At 54.5% G+C, this 23,228-nt stretch overlaps 1 protein-coding gene across 7 annotated transcripts; it reads right to left on the bottom strand.

Annotated features, from left to right (window-relative positions):
* Nucleotides 1-18: 18 nt before the first annotated feature.
* Nucleotides 19-22,163, bottom strand: CELF6 (CUGBP Elav-like family member 6). Of its 7 annotated transcripts, none has more exons than XM_058665438.1 (13): nt 21,775-22,163; nt 19,185-19,267; nt 11,469-11,517; nt 3,621-3,749; nt 3,439-3,518; nt 3,205-3,348; nt 2,986-3,118; nt 2,672-2,821; nt 2,428-2,487; nt 2,154-2,234; nt 1,927-2,070; nt 1,319-1,468; nt 19-613 (listed from the first exon to the last, which is right to left on the bottom strand). In XM_058665438.1, the coding sequence occupies exons 1-12, from the start codon at nt 22,028-22,030 to the stop codon at nt 1,341-1,343; spliced, it is 1,437 nt and encodes a 478-aa protein (XP_058521421.1). In that variant the 5' UTR covers nt 22,031-22,163; the 3' UTR covers nt 19-613; nt 1,319-1,340. The 7 variants fall into 7 exon arrangements, 5 of the variants coding, with proteins under 5 accessions (XP_058521421.1, XP_058521422.1, XP_058521423.1 ...); XM_058665439.1 differs by having other exon boundaries at nt 2,154-2,231; nt 21,775-22,074; XM_058665440.1 differs by lacking the exon at nt 2,672-2,821 and having other exon boundaries at nt 21,775-22,074.
* Nucleotides 22,164-23,228: the final 1,065 nt, after the last annotated feature.

Here is a 23,228-nt window from a genome sequence, read left to right as displayed (position 1 = left end):
CTGAGACGGCCTCGGAGTTTGGGGTCACTGCCTCCCAAACTCTATCCTGATGTGCATCTGAGCCCAGCCCCCAAGTCCTCAGTTAACATGAAAGGACAGGATGGGGAGCAGCTTAAGAGGGAACGGAGTGCCCTCCCCACAGCCTCCCCCTCTGCCTGGCCAGGCTCCTGGGGGTCGTTCACCCTGTCTCCTAGAGATACTTAAAGGCAGCTTTTACCAGACGCTATAATGTCTTTGTTTCTCTTGTGTTTTTTTTCTTTGTTTTAATTTATATAGATATACTTTTTTTTCTTAAAAAAAAAAAAGAAAAAAAGATAGTCCTTTGGTCCCTAAACTCTAAGGAATGATATGGTTTTGAGAGAAGTAAAGTGTGGGCTTCCTTTGCAGAGAAGCCCTTGGCACCCCCATGGCCTCCACTGGTCCCAGTGCCCTGCCAGCCTGGGTGCCAACACCCTGTGTAGAGCAACCCACTGATGCCAACGGGGCCCAAGCCCTCAGGATGGCCCGGGGTCCCAGCCTCCTCAGTCGACCCGCTTCCACCCACAGCTGCTTCTCCGGGAAGCGCGGCTTCAGCATTTCTTGTTTTTCCTTCTTTTTCTCTCATTCTTCGTTTCTGTATTAATCAATAAAGATGGAGGGAGGGAGAAAAGCAAATATCATCTTGGAGGTATGACAGGCAAGGGCTGCTTGCCCCTTGGGCATATTCTGAGGGTGTATGAACCTCTCTCCAAGCAGCAGCAGGGCCAAAGCAGTGGCCCTGTCGCCCTATCCTGCAAGGTCAGAGGGTTCCAGCCCGGTGCTCTTCCACAGGGCTCCTGGGCAGCTCCCCATGAGCTGCAGCAGCTCCTTGGACCTGTGATCCTTTCCAAAGCCTACAAATTGTCATCTCTCTGAGCACCAGCCACAACCCATGTCCCAGCAAAGTTCTAGAGACTGCTTGCTTCTCTCCCAGTCTACAGGTGTGGCCATCGTCTCAGGCCCTAGAGTTCCAGTTCTCTGCCACCCTCAGCCTCTCCGGCCCTAACGGGTGGACCCCATTTTCCAGTCCCCCAGCTCCAGCACAGAGGGGCTCTGTCTCCCGTGATCCCCAGATGATCTCTAGTGCAGGACTGGCTGTGCTGGGCTGTGCCAGGCCCTTCTATACCACAGAGGCCAGGCCAGGCCAGGCTGCCTGGGTCTTCTCAGGCCTGAGGCTGAAGGGGAAATTGCAAGTTGTCTTCCAGGGATTCCTTCCACTCCTGGCTCCCTGCCATCCCTTCCTTCTCAGCAGAGCCTATAGGGCCGAGGAAGCCCAGAAGACCACCACTTGGGGCCTTACCTCTCTGTGCTGGTCAGTGAGGTCAGTAAGGCCGGCTGGCATCCTTGGGCCTCTTCAACTGCACCTTGAGCCTCTTCATGCCAATCTGGAAGCCATTCATGGCTTGGATGGCGGTCTGGGCGCTGGCTGGGTTGTCGAAACTCACAAAGCCTGGGGAGGCCAACAGAGAAGTGAGCTGGGAACCCTGCCTGGCAGACCTGTCTCTCTCTGACAAGCCTGTCTTTTCCCAAGCCACAGACACAATCACACACAAATGGACATTCACTCAGACCCATTCTCACACACACACACACACACACACACACACACAGTACTACTTGGGTAAATGGCCCAAGTATCCTACAGGTATGATTCTGGAAGGCAGTAGGGTAGGGGATGGTGGCTCCCATTTGGTCCCTGGCACTGCACCAGCAGCTGGAAGGGTCTCTGGTCCAACGCCCTGCCCGAGCCAATGTCTTATATGCATGTGACCTTTCCAGGTGAGCCTACAGCAATGCTTGCTCTTGATCTAGGAGCAGCTCCATTGCCAGTGCAGCTGGGAACACCAGCGCCTCAAGGGGGGCAGCCTGAGGATCCACGGGGAGAGCCCTGGTGCAGGGCGGGCTCACCGAAACACTTGCTCTGGTTGGTGGCTCGGTCCACAAAAACTTTGGCAGAGACCACGGCTCCGAAGGGCAGGAAGGTCTGGATGAGCTCTGCATCACCAAACTCCTGAGGCAGGTGATAGATGAAGAGGTTACAGCCTTCGGGGCCTGCAGGGACAGTCGCAGGCTGGTTCAGGGTGGACCCTGAGTCCAGCCCCAGCGGGCCCTGGTCTTTGGCCCCAGCCCCTCACCTTCTCTTTGCTGCTGGGGCAGGGCTGCAGGCTGCTGGAAGGCCGTGCTCACTGCTGCAGCGTACGATGCCGGATAAGCTGCTGGAGACAGAATCCACCCTAGCTGGGCCCCAGCGGCTGGGCTGGCCACTTCATACTGGTCCAACCCTGTCAGCCCTAACCCTTGCCCCTGGGGTGGGAAAGAAAGGCTTCTCCACAAACAAGAATCCACTCCTCCCCCCTCCAAATTCCCCAGCACTGCCCCCTAGTCACCCCTGCGGCCCCTCAGTGGAACCTGCGTAGTGGTGCATTCCTGCGTAGGCCTGCTGCACCGGGTCTGTGCCTGGGCTCGGGGCTGGGGAGAAAGCGCGAGAGGCCTGGTGAGGCAGGCACGGGTGAGGCGGGCCCTGGGAGTGCAGGGCCGTGGGACAGTGGGGGGAAGGCATTGGAGGTGTGAACCCTTCCCCGGGGAAGTAGTGCTCCGGCTCCCCACCCCATAGCAGTTGGATATGGGTGGAGCCAGGGCGAGAGGCGCCCACCTGGGTAAGGGGAGAGCCCGTTATTGTAGAGCGTGTCGGAGCCTGGCTGCCCGTTCGTCGGGGGGCTCAGGGGGCCGAATCCATTGACCCCGATGGGTGCTGGAAGACCAGCCAGCGTGCCAGGACCACCACCTGGTGGGGAGCTGGCGGCTGGCGGCAGGGGGTGCCAGAGGATCAGGCCACCGCTCTGGCCTGCCCCAGTCCTGTCCCACCCAGTCCACCCTACCCGGTTCCATCTCACCCAATCCACCCCTTCCACTCCTCTGCGGGCCCAGTCCCTGGTCAGTCTCACTAGCCTCACCCTTGCCCCCTACCTGCCGCAGGCAAGAGTGGTGCGGCCACCAGGCTGAAGGCTGCCACGTGCTGCATCTGGGCCGCCACTGCAGCCACTGGGCCCAGGCCTGGTCCCTGGGCTGCCGCCAGCAGGGCTGCCTGGTGCTGCAGGATCTTTGGGAGAGAAAAAGGATGGGCGTGCAGGGCCCAGAAGCGGGCCCCAGCCAGCCTCCCGCCCCCCACCGGTGGGCAGCACCCACCGCTGTGGTGTAGGCGCCGCAGGCCCCGAGCGGCAGGGGTGCAGTGTGGAGGGCGCCCAGCTGCCCGGCCATCTGCTGCATGCGCCGTAGCGCGCGCTCGCGGTCCGTGTCTGCCAGCTTCACCACAAGGCTGGATGATGCACCCTGGGCAGGTGCAGGGGCAACGGGTGGTGAGCACTGACCCCATGGGTCCCACCCAGGCACCATGTGGTGTACCCCTGGCCCCGCCCTCACCGCCATGGTCCGACTGCCGTGCAGGCCCTGGATGGCTGCCTGTGCTTCCCCTTGACTCCCGAACTTGACAAAGGCACAGCCTGGGGAGGAACAAAAGGGGTCGGGTTGGTGGCTCAGGACACAGCGGCCAAAGGTTCCAGGGGCCCAGAGTAGCTAGGAAGTCTCAGTGGGGTGCAAGTCACCTTTACTGGTACCGTCGGGGCTCCGCAGGACTGTGCACTCCTCAATGTGGCCGAAGGGCTGGAACAGGCGCCTGACGTCCTCCTCGCCCTGCTGCTTGCCCAGCATCCCCACAAACAGCTTTCGATCCTCTGGGGACAAAGCTAGGAATGATGCCTCCCCACCCACAAGTCTTCTTCCCAGATGAACCAGAGGAAAACTTAAAAAGACCCAAAGGGCCACCAATGCTCTGGTCGGGAGTAGCAGGGTGGCTATTTGTGGAAATAGTTTTCTCATCCTCCTGCCTCACCCCCAGCACCAAATCCAACCTGCATGCCTTTCCCAAAGGTACACTGGGGTCAGGAAGTGCGGGTTCCAGAGCCTGCAATAAGATGAGCATTGCCACAGGACACTGGCCTTGCCTCTGGCTCCTAAGTCTCGCTTACACCAGCTCATCCCCACACCCACCTTTCCAGGCCCTCACTGCCTCCTTGCTGACCTGCCCCACTCCTTACCCTGATCCCTCCCCAAGGATTCTTGCTGGGGGAAGGAGGACAAATTTTGCCCATAGCCTTGCATGGACCATTAACCCCAAGCAAGGGGCTGTGAGCTGGGCCTGCGGTCCCTGCAGAAAGGAGGGGTGCTGGGGAAGGGAGGCAGGGCTCAGCAAGCAGCTCAGCAAAGCAAGCCTTGGGAGCCCGACCCTGGCAGAGAGGGGTCCAGCCCCCTGTGGCTGCTGTGAGACTGCTGATGTCTGTGCTGAGGTAACCTTGGAACTTGGGCTGGGACTTGATCATGAAAAAAGAGACTAAATCCTCTATTTCAAACTTGTTACAAAAATACAGTAACTGCCACAACTTGGAACTGGCATAAAGACTCACGTACAGAAACAGGGACAGAAGTGGGAGCCGGACACCTTGTAATGGGGTTAAACACTTTTTGACAAATGAGCCAAAAACCTCTGCTGGAGAAAGGACAATCTTTCCACTAAATGGGGTTGGAAAAACTGAATATCAACATGCGAATGAATGAAGCTACATGCACTTTACCCTGAAATGAGCGGAAAGTGGCTAAATCCTAAATGTAAAAGCTCCCAGAGATCTAAGAAGAGAATAAACATTGAATTTGGCAATGATTTCCTGGATACAATCAGAAAGTACAGGTAGCAAAAGTAAGAACGGATAAAAATCAAACTACAATGAACTGAAAGGCTTCAGTACATCAAAGGACTCTATTAATAATAAAAAGATATGGGCATTGGGGAGGGGATAAGGGAATATGGAGCTATATCATAAAATGATATCAATAATAATAAAATGTAAAATAAAAATAAAAATAAATTAAAAAAACAAACAAAAAAAAACATCCTAAAAAAAAAAGATACCATGGGCTCAGCATGGTAGCCTAGTGGCTAAAGTCCTCGCCTTGTATGTGCTGGGATCCCAGATGGGTGCCGGTTCTAATTCCAGCAGCCCCACTTCCCATCCAGCTCCCTGCTTGTGGCCTGGGAAAGCAGTTGAGGATGGCTTAAAGACTTGGGACCCTGCACCTGTGTGGGAGACCTGGAAAAAGCTCCAGGCTCCTGGCTTCAGATCAGTGCAGCTCCAGCCATTGTGGCCACTTGGGGAGTGAATCATTGGATGAAAGATCTTCCCCTGTCTCTCCTCCTCTCTGTATATCTGACTTTCTAATAAAAATAAAATAAATCTTTAAAAAAAAATAAGAGAAAGATATCAATAGGATGACAGAAAGCATTTGCAAATAGCATAACTGATAAGGGATATTAACCAGAATAAGTAAAATTCTCCTACAATTCAACAATAAAAACTAACAATTGGGCAAATGATTGGAACAGATGGTTCTGTAAGCAATAAGAAAATGAGAAGATCCTTTCAGAGGAACACCAATCACTTGAGGAGGTGTTGCCCCAGCTTCTTCACAGGAGTGGCTGCTGGGGGGAATGCAAAATGGTTCAGCTACTACAGCAAACAGCATGGTGCCCACAAACAATAACAGTAGAGGACACAGTGTTAAGATTATAGCATAGCGAGTGAAGCTGCCACCTATGATTGTAGCACCTCACACGGATGTCAGCTTGAGTCTTGGATGCTCCACTTTATTTTTAAAGATTTATTTATTTTTATTGAAAAGGCATATTTATAGAGAGAAGGTGAGACAGATTTTCCATCTGCTGTTTCAATCCCCAAGTGGCCGCAACAGCTAGAGCTGAACCAATCCAAAGCCAGGAGCCTCTTCTGGGTCTCCCACGTAGGTACAGGGACCCAAGGCTTTGGGCCTTCCCTCTGCTGCTTTCTCAGGCCACAAGCAGGGAGCTGGAAAGGAAGTGTAGCAGGCAGGCCATGAACTGGTGCCCATGAAGGATGCTGGTGCGTGAAGGGGAGGATTTGTGGACTGAGATATTATTCTTTTTTTTTTTTTTTTTAAAGATTTTTATTATTATTGGAAAGCCAGATATACAGAGAGGAGGAGAGACAGAGAGGAAGATCTTCCATCCGATGATTCACTCCCCAAGTGAGCCGCAACGGGCCGGTGCACGCCAATCCGAAGCCGGGAACCAGGAACCTCTTTCGGGTCTCCCACACGGGTGCAGGGTCCCAATGCACTGGGCCGTCCTCAACTGCTTTCCCAGGCCACAAGCAGAGAGCTGGATGGGAAGTGGAGCTGCCGGGATTAGAACCGGCGCCCATATGGGATCCCGGGGCTTTCAAGGCGAGGACTTTAGCCGCTAGGCCACGCCGCCGGGCCCGAGATATTATTCTTTTTTTTTTTTTTTTTTTTTTTTTAAGATTTATTTTATTTTTATTACAAAGTCGGATATACTGAGAGGAGGAGAGATAGAGAGGAAGTGGAGCTGCTGGGATTAGAACCAGCAGCCATATGGGATCAAGGCGAGGACCTTAGCCACTAGGCCACGCTGCCAAGCCCCCGAGATATTATTCTTAACCCTGATGCTTCACTTCTGGTCCAGCTTCTTGCTAATATGCCTAGGAAGCAGTGGAAGATGACCAAGTACTTGGGTCCCTGTACCCTCGTCACAGACCTGGGAGAAGCTCCAGGCTTCACCCTGGCCCAGTCTCGGCCATTGTGGCCATCTGGTGAGTGAACCAACAGGAGGATCTCTTTTTGTCTCCCCTTCTCTGGTCAGAAGTGGAGTTGCTGGGACTTGAATCGGCATTTACATGAGCTGGCAGCCACAGGCAGAAGCTTAAAATACCTTGATGCCAGCCCCACAAGTCAACATTTTGAAGTACATGAAGGGGTATTTTCACACCAAATATTTAATGTTCATAACCAAGCACAGCCAAGTGCTTAGGAAAAGGTTCTGGCCTTAAGTAAGCTTAATGCAGAAGCAAGTGCCTTGAGTGTGGCAGGAGACAGCCTCAACTTGGAAAATGAGATGCATTTTGTCTCCTAGGAACTGTGTCATAGCCACAGATGCAGAATGTGGGTGTGGCCTGTGGAGCTGTAAACAGCCTGCAACTGGCTGGGAAATGTGAAAATGTTGTTCTGGGAGTCCAGGCAGGCCCCCGGTGCACAGCTGGGGTTGTGTGGCTGCAAGGAAGAAGAGGGTCCTGGCTTCTGGTCTGGAGGCAGGGCCAAGAGAGGGGTGAGGCTGTCCTGTTGCAGTGTCCTTAGGGCAGACCAGGGGACACTGACCTCATGCTCAGTGCTGTGACAGACACAGTGTGTGTACTGGCTACCCACCCACAAGCCACGGGTTTACTGATGAAAAGCAGGAAGGCTATCCTACTCTGATATGCTGGCCTCCAACTTCAAGATCCAGAACAGGAAGTCACTCTTTGTATTAAGGAGCTTGTGTGTGCGTGATGGACAGGTACTCAGTGGCAGGTGGCAAAACATGGCAGTCTCTGAGGGAGTTGATCGGGCCTTCACGGGGCTGGTCTGCTTTAAACAACTGGGGGCTGGAGTTGTGGCATAAAGGGTTAAATCACCACCTATAATATCAGCATCCCACAGGAGCACCAAGTCCTGGCTGCTCCATTTCCTATCCAGCTCCCTGCTAATGAGACTGAGAGGGCTGCAGAAGATGGACCACATACTTGGGTCCCTGACACCCAAATGGGAGTCGTGGATAGAGTTCTTGGCTCTCTTCTGGCTTCAGCTTGGATCAACTCTGGCTGTTGCAGCCAGCTGAGGAAATGAGCCAGGGAATGTAAGGTCCTTCTTTCTCTTACTCTGCTTTTCAAATAAATAAATAAACTATTAAGTCTCCCAAAAAGTTAACGGAATGATATTTAATAAAATCAATGTTTTACTTTTCATACTAAATCAAGGCAGTCTTGGTCATTTAGGGCTGCATGCCTGGACTTATACCACTTACTTATACTATTTGAATTGGTAATTACTGTGTTGTAGTGAAAGAGCAGACCACAAGTCCTGCCAGAGAAAACAGCAGAGTTCTGGGGCTAGCATGATGGCTCAATTAGTTGATCCTCCACCTCCAAGCACTGGCATTCCATGTGGGTGCCAGTTCCTGTCCTGGCTGTTCCATTTCCCATCCAGCTCCCTGCTTGTGGCCTGGAAAAGCAGCAGTGGACGGCCCAAAACCTTGGGACCCTGTACCTATGTGGGAAACCCAGAAGAGGCTCCTGGCTTTGGACTGGCTCAACTTTGGCCATTGTGGCCATGTGGAAAGCAAACCAGCGGATGAAAGAGCTTTCTCTCTGTAAGTCTACCTTTCCAATAAAAATAAATAAATCTTTTTTTTTTTTTAAATCAACAGAGGGTTGGGCCCGGCAGCGTGGCCTAGCGGCTAAAGTCCTCGCCTTGAACGCCCCGGGATCCCATATGGGCGCCAGTTCTAATCCCGGCAGCTCCACTTCCCATCCAGCTCCCTGCTTGTGGCCTGGGAAAGCAGTCGAGGATGGCCCAAGGCTTTGGGACCCTGCACCTGTATGGGAGACCCGAAAGAGGTTCCTGGTTCCCGGCTTCGGATCGGCACACTGGCCCGTTGCAGCTCACTTGGGGAGTGAAACAACGGATGGAAGATCTTCCTCTCTGTCTCTCCTCCTCTCTGTGTATCCGGCTTTCCAATAATAATAAAATCTTAAAAAAAAAAAATCAACAGAGGGTTGAACTCACCTTAGAAGAGATATGCGTTAGCGCTGATTAGCAATAAGATTGTTTAACAGATCAACAAGAATTAAAATACTGGTACACTTTCAGGAGGAAAGTGTAAGCCTTCCTTCCCCTGCAAGCCTTCCTTCCCCCCATTTGGCTCTTCTCTCCCAAAAACACAGACAGCAGGGAGAACAGAAAAAATCTCCTCACCCAAACCTGCAGGGATTCTTTGCAGCACATTCAGAGGCTCCACTCAATCATTCCACCAAGAAATTCCTTTGCACCCTCGGGCTTTTAAACTTGGGAATTCAGGGGCCCACGTGGTGACTCAGTGGATAGAGCCTCACCTGACACACACCAGAATCCTATCCGAGTGCTGGTCTGTGTTTCAGCTGCTCCACTTCCCATCCAGCTCCCTGTTTGTGGCCTGGGAAAGCAGTGGAGGATGGCCCAGAGCATTGGGACCCTGCACCTGCATGACCCAGAAGCAGCTCCTGACTCCTGCATTCGAATCTGCTCAGCTTGGCCACTGAGGCCATTCTGGGGTTGAACCAGCGGATGGAGGATCTTTGTCTCTCCTTCTCTCTGTAAGTATGCCTTTCCAATAAGAATAAATGAATCTTTTTTCAAGAAACACAACAATCTGGGAATTCAGGTGTTAGGCTTGTCCAGAGTTGAGTTGCTTTTCATTCTCTAGTGAATTTTCCTGCTCTGAACCTGGACAGGTGTACAGGTGGGATGCCCCAGATGGTATCTGCCAACTTGTACAGGAGAGAGGAGAAAAGTTGGAAAACTCATACTGAAGCCAGGAAGCCAGGGAGAAGCCTGGTGGACACCCAGGCATCCTTCGTGTAGCTACCTAAAGACTGACTAGGTGTGCTGGACTCCACATCACGGGAGCACGCCAGCACTGTGGAGTTTGCTTTTTCATTTTTCATTTAGTTTTTTTTTTGGAAAGATCTGTTCGCTTATTTGAAAGGTGGAATGGCACAGACAAAGGGAGAGGGAGAGATCTTCTACCTTCGGGTTTACTCCCTACAGTGGCTGCAACAGCCAGGCCGAAGCCATGTACCAGCAGCTTTATCAGGTCTCCCATGTGAGTGCAGAGACCAAGTATTTCAGCAATCTTCTGCCTTCCCAGGCACATTAGCAGGGAGCTGGATTGAAAATAGAGTATCTGGGACTCGAACCAGCACACATATGAGATGATGGCATTGCAGGGGGTGACTTGATCTGCTATGCCACAATGCTGGCCCCTGTGGGGTGAGTTTGTGAGCTAAGACCTTCAGCTGTATGCTGCTGTGCTGAGCTCTGGAGCTGTGGAACACTCTGTCCCCTCTGCCTGAGAAACCTGCTCCTGCTTTCTCCCATTCTTGATCTGACTACTTCCTATTTACCCTTGAGATCGCAGCTTGAATATTATTCCCCCTGGGAGCTCATCTGCAGTTTCCAGACTAAGTTGGGTGTACTTTGCTGGTGTCTGCTCAGTGTCCCTGGGTTTTTCCCTTTGAAAGTGCTGACCATACTGAATTGTGACTCCCTCCCTGCCCCTGTTTACTTGTCCAGGTCTGTCAAGTTCATATTTGTGCAGTAAGTTTTCCAAAAACGTTGGCTGAATGGCTGAAGAGATAATAGCTGTGTGTGGGAGGGTCCCGTGTTTGTGTGCAAGGCCTGGAAGAAAGCTAGCAATGGCCCTGGTGTCCAGCAGAGTTTCCCAAGAAGCACAAGTTCTTGGGACATGTGGACCCGGGGTTTTGCACGTGGCCTGGACCATCTCAAAACCATGCCTGCACAGAATGAGATCGTAAAGGAGGATGTGGGTGTGTAGAGGAGGGGGAACCTGGAAATTTCTTTCCCAGACAAGGAGGGGATGATGGCATGTTGATTGCAGAGCAAGAACCAGCATCCAACAGGATGCCAAGAGTGTTTCTCAGAAGAATCAGCAGCATGACAGAACCAGGAGCCCTCCTGTCCACTTGGGCACTGAACAGGACCTCCGAGATGTAGAATCAGGTAGGACCGGGGTATGTGCACACCAACCAGGTATCATTTTCTCTCTGACCTTCAACACCTGCTTTTGCTTAACAAAACCCCTGGGGTGATCCTGGGTGAGCCAAGGAGGTGACTGACCAGAGAGAGTGAGTTAGCAGCAACATGGAGGCCTGCACACAAGTATCGTGCAGTAGTGAAGACCCACATGTGAGATGGGCAGCAAAAGCCGACACTGGCAGCCAGCACTGCCTTTCCAGCATGGAGTCAGCCGGCACTCAGCTGGCTGTCAGGATGGTCAGGTTCCCTCTCTGTTCTCCCACTACTAGGATGATGATGGGGCTCGAACATTTTTAAAGCCTTCTCATGGTCCCCAGAGCTCTGTTCCTCAGGCTGGCTTATCAAGCCTGCTGTGTCTGCCTTATCTCGTACCATGAGTAACCAGGCAATGAATGGATCAACCCAGAACAAAAGGAAAACACACACAGACAAACACACACACACAAATGAAAGAACCCAGCCTGATTCTTTCAACAAATCTACAAGCTTCACCTGGAAACACAGCAGCTGCCACTGTCCAGGGAGAGGTGGCACAGTTCCTGTCCCCTGTTCCCTCCTCTGAGTCTGGGCCACAGGACCCTGGCCTCTCCTTGGCATGAGCTGTGCCTGTGGCAGCTCTGGACCCTCTGTGTCCCCTCCCTCTGACCCAAGAGGACTTTAGAGGGTCCACATGGTCCCAGGTTGGAGACAGCCATAGATTTGTAGGACAAGGATGTTACCTCCTCGGCCTTCGCTGGCAGCCGGCTTCACTTGGATTGGACGGTTCATCTGAAAGACATCAGATCAATACTTTGGTCAACACCAAAGCCTGACCCTGACCCCACCTGCTACCCTCAGCCAGCTCCTGGGATCTAAGCTCCTACACTAATTTCCTTTAAGATTCCTTCTTTCGCCCCAGGCATACAGAAGCTGCTGGCGTCTAAAGAGATGGACAACAGGACACTCACTGGCAAGGCAGGGTGGGGTGGGGTGAGGCAACCCAAGGGGTCCCCTTGCCTGCACTCTGGGCAGGGATCCCTTGAGGCCTGTTTCCTCTAGCCTCTGGGCTGACTCAAAAGCTTTCGGGGAAAAGAGTTTAGACAGGAGGGCAGCCTCGAAATTAGTGTATTGAGGGCAAGCTAGTGTTTGTTGTCTGAAACTGAAGACAGAGCTCTGGGGTGTGGATGAAAAACCTGGGGATGAGGCTCAGGGCCGTCACCATCCCTGCTGCCACTTGCCAGGTGTGTGACTGCAACCCAGCCCATACCCAGGCTTCTGGTCCTGCCCAGGCTCTCCCACATGAGGATGCTCTGCCCACTTGGCCTGGATGGCAGCACCCACATGCACAGCCCCAGCCGTGTCGGCACAGGGATGACTCAGCGCTGTGTCTCCGGCCATGTCCTCTCCCTCCTGGCCTTCACACTCAGGTGCTCAGCTCCCTGCTGAACATCTTGGCTGGAAACCCTAGTCAACATATCCAACACACAACACAACACACTAGAACCACAGCTCAATCTTCTACCTGACTCCGGTCCTTCTGGTCACCCCAGCCGGCCCTGGGCAGCAACTCCACTTCTTTCTGCTCCATTCCCAACCCGATTCACCCTTTAGTTCAGGGTTTCCCCGCTCAAAACTGGTGAGAACCGCCTGGGTATGACGGGGAAACTGTATCAGCCACATACAGTAGGGCTATCTTGACTTGGGGACAATCCTAGGTGACTGGCACAGACCCCAACTGCCACACCCCCAACCCTGGGAAAATTCAGGATGAATCCCATCTCACCTTCCAATCATGGGTGTGGTGTGGCTCACATGAGGTTATGGGGAAGGCAAAAGTCTTTGTGAACTGCCGGGAGCTGAGTGCGTGGGGAGTGAAGAGCTACTGTTGGGGGCAGACAGTGGAGTGCTGGGAGGGCAGCCTGCTGGACCACAGAGGAAGGGGCACTGGTGCTCACCTGGCCTGAGCAGCTGACAAGGTGATCCCCGCCCCTCAATAAACGTACAGCTACTGCACCAATCAGGGGCCACTCCATCCCTGAACAGTGTGCTCGTTGCCGGGACAACAGGCAGCTTTGTGTTACCATAGCCACAAGTGCTACCCAGTAACCATGGTAACACACTGGCAGTCACAATTGAGCAGTTTCCTCTGGATCAGATTTGGGGGTAGGAGGGTGGGGAGGAAATATTAACAAAAAAAAAAAAAAGAGAGAGAGAGAGAGAGAGAAGCAGAAGGGGGAGGAAAACAAGCCAAGCTTGAACCAGCACAACGCCACTCCCACCCAGGCTTGGACAGCCACTGGTGAGGGTGGGGGCTGTGGTGTGACGGCTATGGGTCGGGCCCAGGGCACTATAGGAGTCTGGAGAGGAGAGGTCACTGATGATCAGAGTGAGCTGGACAGGTCTGGGACAGCCAGGGTTGGGGACCAGGACAGATCCTGTTCCTGGGCATGGCTACCTGTGACCAAGGAACAAAGCTGCAGGAAGTGGAGACTTGGGGAGTGGTGGAGAAACACAGAGAGGCAGGAGTGATGGGAGAACACAAGAAACAGAAAGGTGCTGAAAAGAGGGCAGGGATGGAGGGCAGTCGGTACAGGAGAGGCCAGGGGGCAAGGCTGGGTGAGTGCCAGGCAGGGAGCAGCGAGGTGAGCGAGACCATCATTATTTTATTAATTCTTAAATAGATCCTGAGAATGTCTCTCTGGAGCCTGGACAGGCACATCTGACAGTAGCTGTTTCCATGGCAGCGGCCTCCTGCTGGGTCTCCTGGAAGCCTGTGCTCCTGGTGTGGACGACCCCTCCCACCTCCCACCCAATTTACCAATGTCCTTTGATGGACAGAGGCACCAGAGAGTCCACACAGTGCCCTGGGCCAGACAGAATCTGAGCCTCCTGGACTCTAACAATCCTGGGAAGCTGGACAGGCCCCAGCCTCCCCTCTAGTGGGCCCATGATGAGAGCCCTTCGCATCACGGGTGTATTCGGTCACTTGACATTCAGCGTCTCTATGTCCTTTTAATAACAAGATCATTCTTTTGGGCCATTTTATAGAAGGAGAAGTAGCAGCTGAGGTCAGTGGCGTTTGAACACAGATAAAGAGGCAGGAATGGGTCAGAGCCTCAGGGTGGTGGACAGGTGGATGGGTTGACTCAGGAAGCTTCATGAAGGGGGGTGCTGTTGCGCCTGCACCTGAGGTGGGGCTGTGGGCTGTGGGCAGGGAGCTGCAATCCCGACCCTACCCCAGGGAACTCCTGGTAAGGTCTTGGAGTCTCAGCACCTATATCACTAAAAGAAGCATTCATAATCCTAACTTTCAGGGTTGTGGGGAAAACAACAATGGCTCGTTCTGAACAGGTGCACCAGAGAGAAATGGCATTGCTGTTTTGTTGTTGTTTTGTTTTATGGAAGGATGCAAACTTTAAAAAGGTTGCAGGCTGTGCAAGCCGTAGCACAGAGTATCAGCTTTGTTTTGTTTGCAGTGGGGAAACGAACCCAGTCAGTCCTATTGGATGAGAGATCCCATAAGCCATGGAGAAAAGATTGAAGAGCCCAACACAGGCCAAGTGGTGAGCGCAGCGTGGTCTAGGACAGAAGGGAGTGGAAATGAACTGCAGAGCAGAGTCCCCAGCACTTAGGCCCTCGGGTCACCGAGAAGGACTTCCAGGATTGGAGAATGCCTGTGCGTGGCTGCCCACATAAGCCACTGAGGTACTGCCCTGTTACAGCTGTGGGACGGATGCGAGTATGCAAGGGGTCTGAGATCCAGGCCTGTCGGTACTTTAGGTGAGTTTGCTCTCTGGATGAGTACCTGATTCTCTTGAGTTTCTCAGGTAGAGTCCAGCTCCAGAGGACAGGCAAGGACCACTTGCTCCAGGTCATGTGGAGGGAAACGGGTACGTCTGGAAGCAGTCCCGGACCATCCAACCCAGCTGGCAGAAGGGCAAGCAGACGCCCATACAAACTTCTGTTTGGCTCATCTAAAACACTCATCATCAGGCCTAACATTGCTTTCGTCACTACTCTGTCCTGATACCAACTGGTCCTCCATGGGAGGAAACTTCACCATAATATCCTCAAAGAAGGAAATGTTGGGCCCAACATGGTAGCCTAGTCGCTAAAGTCCTTGCCTCGCATGCACCCGGATCCCATACGGGTACCGGTTTATGTCCTAGCTGCTCCACTTTCCATCCAGCTCCCTGCTTTTGGCCTGGGAAAGCCATAGAAGACGGCCCAAAGCTTTGGGATCCTGCACCTACATGGGAGACCCGGAAAAGGCTCCTAGCTTCAGATTAGCTCAGTTCTAGATGCTGTGGCCACTTGGGGAGTGCACCAGTGGACAGATCTTGTTCTCTGTCTCTCTTCTCTGTAAATCTGCCTTTCCAATAAAAATAAATCCTTAAAAAAACCACAAGGGGCCTGACGTGGTGGCCTAGTAGCTAAAGTCCTTGCCTTGCAAGCCCCGGGATCCCATATGGGCGCCAGTTCTAATCCCGGCAGCTCCACTTCCCATCCAGCTCCCTGCTTGTGGCCTGGGAAAGCAGTTGAGGATGGCCCAGAGCATTGGGTTCCTGAACCTGTGTGGGAGACCTGGAAGAGGTTTCTGGCTCCTGGCTTCAGATCGGCGCAGCACCGGCCATTGTGGCCGTTTGGGGAGTGAATCATCAGGCGGAAGATCTTCCTTTCTGTTTCTCCTCCTCTCTGTATATCTGACTTTGCAATAAAAATAAAATAAATCTTTAAAAAATAATAAGAGACTGTGGGAAAGGAGGCATGAGGGGTTAGAAAGACGACAGCATTATCAGAAGCTGGCACTGTGACACAGTGGGTTAACCCACTGCCTGTGACACTGGCATGCCATACAAGCATTGATTTGAACTCTGGCTGCTCCACTTCCAATCCAGCTTCCTAGTAATGCATTTGAGAAAACAGTGAAGTGTTATCCAAGTGCCTGGGCCCCTCCCATCCATTATGGGAGACCTGATGGAACCTCCAGACTCCCGGCTTCGGTTTGGTCCAGCTTGGGTCATGCGGCCACTGGGAGAATGAACCAATGGATAGGCAATGTATCTTTATTTTTCTGTAACTCCGCCTTTCAAATAAATGAAGGAGGAAGAGGAGGAGGAAAGGGAGAGGAATGAGGAAGCGGAGGAAGCAGCACCATCATCCTGTATCTGTTGTTATAATTCAATCCAATACCAAGTTCAGTGGCTTCTGGGATCTGCACAGACATCCCAAGTATACCACTCTCATCCTCCCTGTCCTGGCCAGCTCTGGCCAGCACTATCATTGGTCTGTATGCAAGCAGCACAGTCTTGAGGGGTCACTCTTCTGACCCTGACCCTACACAGGGTCATCTCTTAAAGGCATTTGATGGATCCTTCTGCTTACTTGTGCCCCTGCCTCCCCTACTATAAGCTGCCAACATGGTAGGAACTCCTGGGCTCTCACCACCTAAGCTGCCTAGCACACATGACCCATTCCCCCCAGAAGCCCCAGTCTTGTGTGCACATGCCTTTCCTGTGCTCTCCCACACCCAGAATGTCACCAATGGTCTCAGACCCTCCGGTGTCCTGCTCCCCGTGCTCTTTCAAGTCCCCCCACGTAAACCCCAACAAGGTGGCGGTGTGGTAAGCGACTTCTAGGATCGGGCTCTTGCTGATCAGAATGCACAGTGCCTCCACTGCAGCATGCCCTTTTTCTGGACTGCCTCCACCCCACCGCAGTGTCCTCGGGTGAGTCCGGAGAGCAACTCGATGTCAGTGGCCGTTTGCACTCTGCCCGTATGCTGTATGAGCAAGTGCCGCCTGTCCCTCAGAACTGTCTGACTGGATGGGCTTCTCAAGGAATTAGGGTTGTGAGCAGGGAGACAAGCTCAAGGCATTGTGCCTCACCCTCTCCAGGTAGATTCTAGAACCTGCAGCGGAGATGAAAGAAGATGCCATAGCTTCACGGGACAGAGACTGGAGGGAGTGGCATACAGGTTCATGGGAGCCGGGTGTGTGTGTGTGTGTGTGTATGTGTTGGGAGGACAGAAGCTGAGGCTAGGAGAAGTCCCTGATAGCGACCCAAATGTTGAAGTGTGATGGGGGGACAACATGAGGACCCCAGGAAATGTCCCCTGATTTCCTGACTGTGCCTTTGGGGCCTAAGCTTGCCTTTCTTGGTCGGCACAGTGACAATTTTGGCAGCCTCAAGGGGTTGAAATCTTGTCTCTGCTTCTCCAGCAGGGGGCAGCTGTGCCCAGTGTCCAGGGTATTCTGGGTTAGGTGTGGGTGGGTGGGGTCTCGCCCATGCTGAGGGCTGGGGAAGGGCTTTGAGGTCAGCTACCACGCAGGAGGGGAGGGAAGTCTATGGGCACACACACTGCTGGAGCTGGACAACATGGCCATCGATTTTTCATTTAGGAGAATAATTAAATATTAATTCTTCACTTGGTTAAGTTGGAGACAAGACAAAGATAGTCATGGTCATGCCACACCAAGGAAGCCAGGTCTCACTGGGGCCTGCAGAGGAAGGGTGGGAGGGAGTGAGGTCCTCTTTGGAATTGAAGATCCCTGGACGCCCCCAGGTTGGTTTGGGCAATGGAGCAGTATGTGCATGGAGGGCTCTGTGGTCAGGCCAACAGGGCCCAGAGTTGTGGGGCTCAGTTTTCTTGTCTGAGAAGTGGACGCCTGCTTTGCAGCCTGGAATGGCTCAGCATCAGTGGTGCTGGGGCCACAGGGACAAGCATTGCTTAGTTGTGACCTTGTCCTCCTGGAGGAATTTCTCCAAGTACTCCAGGTCTGCTCAGGCCTCGTCTCCGGTACCCTCATGTCGGCGAGCCCCCAAGAAACCCGCATCTGGGTGGTCCTGTGGCTTGTGGAGGGAAGTTTTTCCTTGGTAGTGTTGAGTGTCTCCCCAGGATAAGGCACGCCCCTCTCTCAGCCTTGCATTCCAAGTCCCCTCTATGGACCCTCTCCTTGGAGCCTCCAGTCCTGCCCCATCTCACCTGTCGTGCCTCTCCCATGCTGTTCCCTGCCTCTGTGTTCTGGTTCCCTGGGACACTGACCCAGCAATCCCGCCACCCTGCCTGAGCTTTCCACCATCACTGGCACCACCACTGAGCACGTGCGTTCTGCCAGAAATGTGTGCTACGCACCTGGCATGATCCTCAGGCCACAGAGCTGGGAACTGGAAGGGCCTGAATGCTCACTCTCAGCTGTGTGACTCCACGGCCGTGCATTCATGGCACTTGGCACTGAGCCTCTGGTCAGGGGCAGGAGGAAAGCCCAAGCTTCTTTAGTTTCTAGGACTGAATCTAGGATTGGATCCACTCAATCAGCTCCCAGCTGTCTGCTCCATTGCTGGCCAGCTCCAGTTCAGAGGCGTTAGTTGAGTGCCTTTTACCAAGTGGAATGGGTATCTCCTTCCAAACCTGCCTTGCAGGGACACCCAGGGGAAACCAAGCCCCTCTCCGGGATACAGAGGTGGCAGTTCAGCCAGCAGTGATATTTACTGAGGTCTTACTCTGCACCAAATCCCTCCTCCCACCCACACCCCCAGCTTAGGGAACTGGGTGCTGGCTTAGCCCATCATTTAGGGACAAGACACAGAGCTGGCAGATGGTGGAGCTGGGGTTCAAATTCAAGTCTGAGGGTCCAACACCAGAATCCATGAACAATCACGTTCTGATGCCTCCTGGTGAATTCTCACTAAAACCATCTTCTCCAGCCAGATACCCCCAATCCACGTAAATCACAACCCCCAACATATTCTGCCTCCAGTCCATCCTGGAGTCTTTCCTGCAAGCTAACGATCCCCTCACCTCTGAGGCTTACAACTGCACACAGCCCTATACTTGGTCTGTCTCCCCCATTCCCACTAAAGGGCATTTGAATAGCACCCTTGTTCTAAGATACATTCTTCCTTGGACAAGAAAAGGAGGCTGTGTAGCTCAACTCTCTTGATCAGCTCGTGCCGGCTCTAGCAACTGCCTCTTTTCACTTCATTGTCAGGAAACAGAGGTCACCTGTCAGCCAAAACCAAACCTAGCCCGCTAGCACCTCCAAGCCCACAGAATCGGGTCTCCTGAGCTTCAGCCGGGTTTCTGGAGTTCAAGGGCAGACCATTTTGGTGAGTCACACCCTCCCACCTCCCCTCCCCTCATCAAGGAAAACCACCGCAGGAAGTGAACAGAAGGAAGCATGCCACCCAGGACCCTTGGGCTGGGAAGGCAGGATAGCTGAGCAGCAGGGCCCCAGCCAAGGTGAGCAACAGTATGCTCAGCCCACAGCACTGCCATCTCTCCTCCAGGATGGTTTGGCTCCTTGAGCCAGGAGACAGAGGGTAACAAAGAGCTTGCAGCTGCTCTTGGTGTCAATGGCTCCTGTCCTACGGGGACGGCTTTGCTTCTCATTCTGGGTCCACCCAGCCCCTTGCTGCCGTGGCATGCATTCAGGGCCCCAGCCTTATACACTTACCCCTGGTAGGGTCTTCTGTTCGTGCAGTGCACTCTGGGCTTTGAGAGCAGAGTCCCGGGCGCAGTACGTGAGGAAGGCACAGCCTGAGGAGGAAGAGGCTTGTTCAGAGACAGGGGTTCTGGAAACCCCCCAAACACTCTTCTAGGTGAGACTTGATTCAAGTTGATAAATTACGGGCTACTGCCTCCAAGGAACCTTCTCTGCTGGCCATGCACTCTGTGGGAAGATCTACATGTGCCTGGAGACCTGTCCCTGGCTCCTGGGGCCTCCTGCCCGGGGGATACATGTGGCCATGCCCAGGCAAACACTCCTACAATCCCACACCTACCTTCCCACACCAGCCATTGGTTCTGCTGTGGTTCAACCTGTTTGAAGGGCTTTGCCTCGCTTGTTGACACAGACCACCCCCACCCCTCAGCCTTTCTCACAGTCTCCCAGGATCAGCCTTGATTCTTCCTCAACTCAGTTTCAGAGAAGAGGGTTGGGGAGCCATGATCAGGATGTCACACACAGCTCCCTCCTTCCACTTCCCTGCCCTGAATCTCAAACTGGGGAGTAGCCTGATGACAGGCTTACTGGAGGACACTGGTTTAAGAGCTTCCTGTTGGTGCCACCTCTAGGGCCCCCCAATCCCATCAGCTCTCTCAGGGCTTCACTATAGGACCTCAAATATTAATGACTGGGCTGTTGAGTCCCCCCAGAACAGGCCAGCAGACATACAGCAGAGACAGGGTCTGTGGTAAGCCAAAGGGCTCGGGCCCAACTCTGTTCAGCTCCAAGGCAGGGCCCTCTGCCTTTCTGGGTGTTCACTCACACCAAAAATGCTTGAATACTCAATAGGACAGGCATTTGTGATCCTGGGAGGGCTGGATCCCAGGGACTGACCTGAGTGGAAAGGATTGGGGAATGACCAAGAAGAAACCACAGCCTCTAGAACAAGACCAGGCTGACAAGAAAGATGGTAACCGTGTTAGGCAAGGTGACTGCATATGGGAAAACTGTGTCAAGGCAGGGGGCTGGCACGGCTGCAGCCTGGTGGGCAGCCAGAGAGACTGAAAGGATGCAGGACTCTGGGCATTAGTTGCCACGATGGTCCTGGCTGGATTCGAACCTCTTCCTACGGAATTCGGAGAACCACTGGAGGATTTGGAGCAGGACAGTCGCTCCGTCAGAGCAGGCAGGGTGGAGAAGGCTCTGAGGTGGAGAGAGCAGCTGTGGGTGTCCAGCGGGCACAGCCTCAATGAGCCCGCTGCAGACCAGAAAGGCTGTGGCAGGCGCTTCTGGTGTCTTCATTGCGTCTGTCCTCTGAAGATGAGGGTTGGGGGGAAGGAGTCTGCTCTCTGTTGAGCTTTGGGGGCGAAATTCTCCTCACATCCATGGGGAAAGGGACACTGGATAGTGAGCCGTGGATGGTGCTGTAGGACTCCTCACCCCTAGTCAGGGTGGTTTTCAGAGCAAGACAGCTGCCTCCTCCTGTGCCAGCCGTCACAAGGAAAACACATCATCCGAGCTTCGGACGTCACTGCCACCAGGGAGGGGTTGTGGAATGGGAGACCCTCCGTGGCTGGCTGGCAAGGCAACCTGGCCTTGGTGAACGGCTGGCTCATCTGGACACCAACCAGCAAACACCTGACTGCTCACGTCCTGGCTTACCAAGTCATCTCGTCTGACGTCAGAACCGGGTGGGGGCCTGTCTCCCCTAGCCTACCCCAGGGGGCCACTGGCCCCCTCCTCCTGCACTCCCTAAAGGAGCCCTTTGCTGACCTTCCAGGACAGACAGACGGCTTGAGGGAGAGGTGGATGTGAAAACAGGAGGAGGACAGGGGTGGAGAATGAGAGAACAGTTAAAGTGTTCCAGCTAGAGGGTTTCTAACACTTCTCCACCTAGACTTAGCTGTGTAATCCTGACTGCGTGTGCACACAGGGAGAAAGTAAGCTATTACAGATGGAAAGATGAGAGGCTGAACAGAGAGCCTGAAGGAGCCTCCCTCCTGCCCTTTGAAGTCCACTTTAACAACAGCCCCACCCCGGAAGGTCCCAGTCCCTTGCAAATGGGGTGGGGGTCAGTGAGGTTCCTTGTGCCAGTCCCCAAGAATACACCTTGGGGGAGATCATGGAGGATGCGTGAGCATGGTCCACGCCAAAGAAACCCCCAAGCACAGCGCGGCAGGGGGTCAGATCAGGGTCCTCACCCTTCCCTGCCCACACTGCACACGTGACCCCAGCTTACTCCAGCCCAGCGCTCCTGTAAACAAGCCCCTGCCGGCTCCGTCCACAGCAGGAAAGGGGTGTGGCCCGCGCCCGCCCCACCCCGGGGGGCTCCTCTCCCTGCAAGCCTGCCACGGGCCTGGGGAGGGGGAGGCACAGGAGGCGCGGAGGGGGTCAGGAAGAAGGAGGTGGGTGGAAGGGGGCACGGGGGACGGCAGCCGGAGGTCGGGGCCCGCTGAGGAGACAGCCGAGTGGGGAGATGCCGGGGGGCCGAGACTCCTGGGAGAGGGCAAAGTGGGGCGGCTCAGGCGGGCCTGGGTCCCGGAGGGGGTGGGCAGCCGGCACGTGGGGCGGGGAAGGCGGGGAAAGGCGAGGGGCGCACCTTTGTGGAGGCCAGTGAGTCGGTCCTTGAGCACCGTGAGCTCGTAGATGCGGCCGAACTCCTCGAACAGCGGCTTCAGGTCCTGCTCGTCCAGGCCGCGGGGGATCTGCCCCACGAACAGCTTGATGGCGTCGTGGTCCTTCATGGGCACGGCGGGAGCCGGGCTCCGCGAGCCCGCGCCGCTGTCCGCGGTGCTGAAGCCCAAGCGCGGGCCGGGGCCGGCGGACGGCGCAGAGCCCCCTGGCGCCGCGGCCATGTCCCCGTCCCGCCCGCCGCCCGCGCCCCGCGCCCCGCCCTGGACCCGTGTGAGGCCGGGCCAGGGGGCGGGGCCGCGGCGCGACCGGGGCTGCAGGGGGCGGGGCCGCGCCGCGGAGGGGGCGGGGCCTGCAGGGGCGGCGGCCGGCACGCCGGGGTGCCGCCCTGCCCGAGGAGCCCGCGCCGCCGAGCCGCTGCCCGGGGCGGCCGCCCGAGTGCTGCCCCTGCCCGCGCCCCTGGATCCCCGGCCGCCCGGAGCCCCGTGCTCGGTGACGTCAGGCAGCCGACCGCGAGTCTACGCAAGCGATTTGCATAATGAGAGAGCAGTGACCAATCAGAGGGGGTGTTGCCCGGGCTCGGCCGCGGAGGGAGGGGCGGCGAGGCTCACGCGCTCCCGGTCGCCATGGCAACCGCTGGGTTGCCCGCGTCGGGTGTGAGGCGCGGGATGCTGCGGGGAGAGACGCGTGTGAGGCGTCCTGGCTCCGGGCGTGGCGGAGTCTGAGGGGCCGAGCGGGCCCGACACACCGGCGCCCGCAGCTCCGCCCGTCCGTCGGCGCGGACCTTGTCCGCCTGGTTTCCTCAGGCGTTTGCTCACCCTCAGCGCCCTGAGAAAGAGGCGCCCCTTCCGCCCTCTGGCCATCGACCGCACCTCAGAAAGCGAGGATTTCTTTGCATTGGTTTTCACGCTGCAAATGGTTGCCGCGCCCTGGACATCGCACGTGCGGGCGTCGGGGTCTGGGGTCCGTAGCGCCTCTGGGTGCGGGGCTGGCGGGAGGGACCGGCTAGCGGCCCCCCGTGTGACTGGGGTCAGGAACTTCATCCATACCCGTGTTCGCCTCATGTGCTGTCCACGCACGCTCGTAACGGCCAACGTGAAAAGCACATGCAAGGGTGTGTTTTGAATATGCTTGGAACTTGGCAGATGTCAGATCTGTTTCTCTTGGCACTTGTCCCTGAGCTTTTAGGAGGGCCCAGTGATGTCTGGACACAGTAGTAGTAAAGAGAATTTATAAATTACGTAGTACGTATAGGTTGGCTATTGTTTATAATTGGAGATTCTAGCACGACCCGTGACCATTGGCTGGCTGTTCCAACAAACTCCTCAGTAATATATATATATATATATATATATATATATATATATATATATATATATATATATATATATATTTTTTTTTTTTTTTTTTTGGTTTTGTACC

This window comes from Ochotona princeps, chromosome 6 (assembly GCF_030435755.1).
Source record: "Ochotona princeps isolate mOchPri1 chromosome 6, mOchPri1.hap1, whole genome shotgun sequence".
NCBI lineage: Eukaryota > Metazoa > Chordata > Mammalia > Lagomorpha > Ochotonidae > Ochotona > Ochotona princeps.
Note: the sequence above shows the minus strand (reverse complement) of the source record. Positions and strands in the feature narration are given on the sequence as shown.

Coding starts and splice junctions, on each gene's coding strand:
- CELF6 (XM_058665438.1), bottom strand. CDS start 22,030: ATGGCCGCGGCGCCAGGGGGCTCTGCGCCGTCCGCCGGCCCCGGCCCG. Junction 3,349..3,438: donor ACGGCAGTCGGACCATGGCG/GTGAGGGCGGGG, acceptor GCACCTGCCCAG/GGTGCATCATCCAGCCTTGT. Junction 2,071..2,153: donor GCCCCAGCAGCAAAGAGAAG/GTGAGGGGCTGG, acceptor CTGTCCCTGCAG/GCCCCGAAGGCTGTAACCTC.